Source organism: Engraulis encrasicolus, chromosome 13 (assembly GCF_034702125.1).
Source record: "Engraulis encrasicolus isolate BLACKSEA-1 chromosome 13, IST_EnEncr_1.0, whole genome shotgun sequence".
Lineage (NCBI taxonomy): Eukaryota > Metazoa > Chordata > Actinopteri > Clupeiformes > Engraulidae > Engraulis > Engraulis encrasicolus.
In genome coordinates this window covers 53,902,714-53,907,713 of record NC_085869.1, presented here as the reverse complement: position 1 = coordinate 53,907,713, position 5,000 = coordinate 53,902,714, and the positions used below count along the sequence as shown (strand labels likewise).

The 5,000-nt window shown below is 44.1% G+C and overlaps 1 protein-coding gene across 1 annotated transcript in view; it reads right to left on the bottom strand.

The window, feature by feature from the left end:
- The window catches only part of dnah7 (dynein, axonemal, heavy chain 7), a 149,456-nt gene that overhangs the window by 13,113 nt on the left and 131,343 nt on the right, over positions 1–5,000 (bottom strand). The window contains exons 66-67 of the mRNA XM_063214309.1: positions 1,575–1,586; positions 388–618 (exon numbers count right to left, since the gene is read on the bottom strand). Of these exons, the coding sequence (XP_063070379.1) occupies positions 388–618; positions 1,575–1,586 (243 nt within the window). The remainder of the gene's footprint in view (positions 1–387; positions 619–1,574; positions 1,587–5,000) is intronic.

The following is a 5,000-nucleotide window of genomic DNA, read 5'->3' as shown; positions in this document are numbered from 1 at the left end:
CGGACGGACCCTCAAGGCTGACAGAAACTCTTCTCCTCCCTTAAAAAACAACAACAACAACAACATCATCCGCAGTAGCAGCGAGAGCAAGTTTGCTCAGCTGTGTACGGCAGGGAGCAGCTCTATTTACTTTACATTACACTGAGCTGATGCTTTGACCTACAACAGCTTACTGTAGTTCTTCTTTACAGTACAGAGCCATAGTCCCTGGAGGTATGTGCGGATAGATGCTGTGCTCAAGGGCACTGCAGGTACAGAGTGTTGATAGACAGATAGACGGACGGACGGACGGACGGACGGACGGACGGACAGACAGACAGACAGATAGACGGATAGATGGATAGATATGTAGGGAGGAGTTTAGTCTTGCATGTTTGTGCACTGTACCTTGATGGCCTTCTGGATGTTGATGCAGGAGTCGCGGATGGTCTGCAGCAGCTTGTTGAAGCGGCCCATCTCCTGCACCAGCACGGTGTTCATGCTCTGGTTGTAGCTGGTGGGGAACTTGCGCATGGCCGCCTCCGTGTCGAAGTCGGGCGGTAGTTTGCTCAGGATGTCGGCGGCCACCTCGAACACCATGTCGTCCGATGACTTGGCGTCTCCCCCGGACGAGCGGGACTGAGAGAGAGAGAGGATAGGAGGGGGATGCTTGGAATCAGTATCTTTTGATGATGCTCAGCAGAGGTATATCCACCTTATTACCACGCCCATCAACACCGCCCATTTCAATGTTTGTTGTGCTCCCACAGTCTTTCCTGTCTGCTAGTTCCAGTTAGCCCCTAGCCCTTTTGAATGATTTAGCATTAACCACTGTTATCAAAATAGTAATGGCGCCATCATTGCAACAGTGGATAATAAGGTGGCTAAAGCAGAAGTAGAAGTAAAAAAAAAAGAAAGAAAGAAAATAAAACACAAGGTAACTTTTTAGTATCATGTACTAGTTTTGTAGTTACATTACAAATGTACTCCTACTTTGACTTTATACACCCCTGGTACTTCTGTAACGTTTCCTTTACCATCTAACAACATGTAACAGTATATACTTACACTTGTCATTCCTAATAATTAACCTCATCTACCTACATTATGGTATATTTAAGAACTATATGGCACATACTGTATGTAGGGATAAAAAACCTACAATGTCATGACCAGCTGTTTTGACCTCATATAGCTACAAATAACATTTCTAGGCTACAGTATGTAACGGCTGTCAAATTTCCCCTCCTAACTCACAAATCAGGATGAATTTGCTCCCTTTAAAACAAACTGCTTGTGCGGTATAACTCCAACAAGACGGTGCCATTAAACAGACACTCATGAACGTGTACGTGAACTGCTTGACATCTTAATGGTAATTATGACAGAGAAGACAACCCCTCTTCAAGTGAACCTCTCCCTTCGGTGTGTTTTATGGCTCAAGTGAGATGCGCTGTGCTCCCTGTACCTCAGGTGGCCTTCCGACTATTCTGAAGAGTACTTACTGTGGGCTAGAGATACCTCAACTCTAGACACTGCACTGCACTGTGCTGCACTTATGGATACAGTAATTCTCCCTCAAACGGTGCACTTACTGTCATTGTTCCCTGAAAAAGTGTACACAGACACAGACACAGACACAGACACGCACACGCACAGACACACACACACACACACACGCACACGCACACGCACACACACACACACACACACACACACGCACACGCACACGCACAGACACACACACACACACGCACACGCACACACAGGAGAAACGTGTTATGGTGAATCGAGAAATGATCAGAATTCCGAACATCTCTCTAGCGTTGTGCAGACAAAAGCAAAGAACATTACACATAGTTTCTCTACAATTAATGCTGTACTGATGATGCCTCAAAACGGGCTTTTCATTACAAATTCTCAACACACCACTTCAACCCCATTCTCATCAAATCTTCATTCTTGTTCAAGTATTTCATCAGAGGTGTACCATCTCCCTTTGGGTGTAATTACAGAGAAGAATCTATAAATCCCTGTATGAACGTTGTAATAATAATTATAATAATAATAAAAAAAAACAGGCTTGTATGACTCAGGGATTTGACTCATGGAGACATATTAGATGACCTCTTCTCACTGGGAAAGGTCATAGGCAGGAATAGAACACAGTGCAACAGTTGGGCTAGTTGGGAAGTAGCCCAACTATATATGTTTTTTTGTGTGTACTGTATGAGCATGCTGCCTGGAATGTCTTTGTTTAGTGCTGCTGTGGTCATTCATCAGTAATCATTTGTAAACGCAATGATGTGCAACATTAACAAACCATGGCTAATGATGAAGAAAGAACAACCATGAAGATAGATTTAACAATAAAATAGCCAGCTCCTAATGAATCGCATAAAACACATGAGCCTGTCTGGTGGCTCCCAATGTACCCTGGTCTTCCAAATAAAACAGATGAGTTCATCATTCTTTTGCAGCACTGAGTATTTTCTTTGTACTGTAAGTTTATATACAGTGCCGTCTCTGTATCAGCTACATTGTAAAACATTGCAGCCAGGTAAACGTAAAAAAAGGAAGTTAGCCTGTTGCCTTAAGTTTGTATAAATGAACTCAACTTGAGAAAGCTTCAAAATGTCTTAAGTTGAGTTGAGTAAACTTACAAACTGAAGGCAGCAAGGGAATTTACTATGTTTTTACGTTTCACTGCCTTGCAATGTCTTACAGTGTGTATGTGTTCTGAAACCAGCACCACCAACTCTGTTTAAAGGATGACCTTTCCTTGAGAGGGTGGTATCTCTGTGTGCTCTACTGCTTCTCTTATGTCTGGGTGTTGTTGTTGGTGATAGCGCCACGCTGCTGAGCTTGGCAGCTGTGAAGCCCAGCACAGTGGGCTATAACCTGGCTACACTTGAAACAAGCAGCATCAGCAAGGCCTCATCTCTAGCACTTCCGTCTGCACCACACATATACTGGCACCCATACAAACACAGAAGGACACACACACACACACCTAGACACACACCTACAGTAGACACACACCTAGACACACACACACACACACACACACACACGCACACACACATACACACACACACACACACACAAACACGCGCACACACACACACACACACACACACACACACACACACACACACACACACACGCACACACGCGCACACGCGCACACACACAGAACACCGTTAACTCTGTGAAAACTTCTACAAACACTTTAGACATAAAATATTAAACATGTCTACAACACTACACCCCATCCCACACACACACACACACGCACGCACGCACGCACGCACGCACGCACACATACAACCCTGTCAAAATACACTAATGAATGTTTCACCGTAAATATTCAAAAGAAGGTAATCAAATATTGAAATATTCATCCACCCAACTCCCACCCGACTTGTTGGAGCTGAGATTTCTGTATATTTGGACATTTCCACGATGGGGAGCCTGGAAGACTAGCTGTGTAGCTGTAGCAGCAGCAGAGAGTGTGTTTAGCTCAGATATGTGTGTGGGTGTGTGTGTGTGCGTGCGTGCGTGCGTGCGTGCATGTATGTGTGTGTGTGTGTGTGTGTGTGTGTGCGTGTGTGTGCGTGTGTGTGCGAGAGAGAGAGAGAGAGAGAGAGAGAGAGAGAGAGAGAGAGAGAGAGAGAGAGAGAGAGAGAGACAGAGACACAGAGAGAGAGAGATAGAGAGAGAGAGAGAGCAAAAATAAGACAGTCTGAGCTCTAATGAGGGATCCATTTTCCGTGGCAACATGGCACCTGAGCCATTTGCCAAGTGCAGCACTCTGATTTGGAGGGATGTCAATGGCAGATAGGGCCTCTCGGCTTGGGTCATGGGTGGTAGACTGAGAGGAATGAGGGGTTTGGGGTGGGGTAGAGTGAGCAGAGGCGGACTTCCCATTAGGCAAATCTAGGCAATTACCTAGAGCCCTGACCAAATCTGTACTCTGTAGGGGCTCCCAACTGTCACACCAGTCTCGGTGAAAAAAATAAAAAATAGGCTGAATCTTAATTTGTCACTCATTTAAAGTAATCGAAGATACAGTATACCGTATATGAGACAAAATACTAAAATAGCACCAGAACACAGAATTTCTATGTCTATAGTTTGACTTTTGAGGGCCCCATGTTTATATTTCGCCTAGGGCCCGAAAATGGCAAGATCCGGCTCTGAGAGTGAGAGGGCTGTGGGGTTGTGGGGTGTGGGTGGGGTTTGTGGTGAGCAGAGCTAGAGGGGAGCTGTTCCAGTGGGGATCTTTGCGGCTTAGGGCACGCAGCTGCTGCCCTGACCAGCCAGACACTCTGCTGGCCACTCATGGTAATGTGCACGGATGGCTGTTTTGGGTCCATGTCAGGAGAGCCAATGTGCCAATTTCACACGTGGTATCTCATTTGGTGTATGTTCATACTCTTAAAGTGATATTGTGCCATTTTTGGAAAAAAGTTCATTTCACACCTCGCCTTGAGTTAAATGATTGAGGTGTACATTTCTTCTGTATCTGCAGTCGTTATCTGAGTCTGCCAGTGCAAACTTTACCTCCAAACTAGCCATTCACATTGAAAATGAACGTATTTCCACAAATGGCACAATATCACTTTAAATGGCATAGCTATAATATATGAGGTGTAATATCCATAACTGCTTGACTGACACATAAATTGGTTTGGCTTAATGAATTTAAATATACTTCATAATGGACATGTGTAACTTGTCATAAATATCTGCACACTGATAAGTTGTCATGAAATGCTTTGACCTCTTATTCAGATGTTTTTTTGTGTTATTTTCTTTCAATATGGTTTTGTCCTGAACCTGGCCTCAAAGACGTGGGATGCAAAGTACTTAGAATGTAGAATGCAGTTACTTTGTTAAAAAAATACCATAAATATCTACTGCAATGTACTACTAATGTATTACTGCCCTGACACCTAAAATTAGTCAAGCTACCATGGCATATGGAAGTAATTCAGACTAGCAGATAAGAGACACAG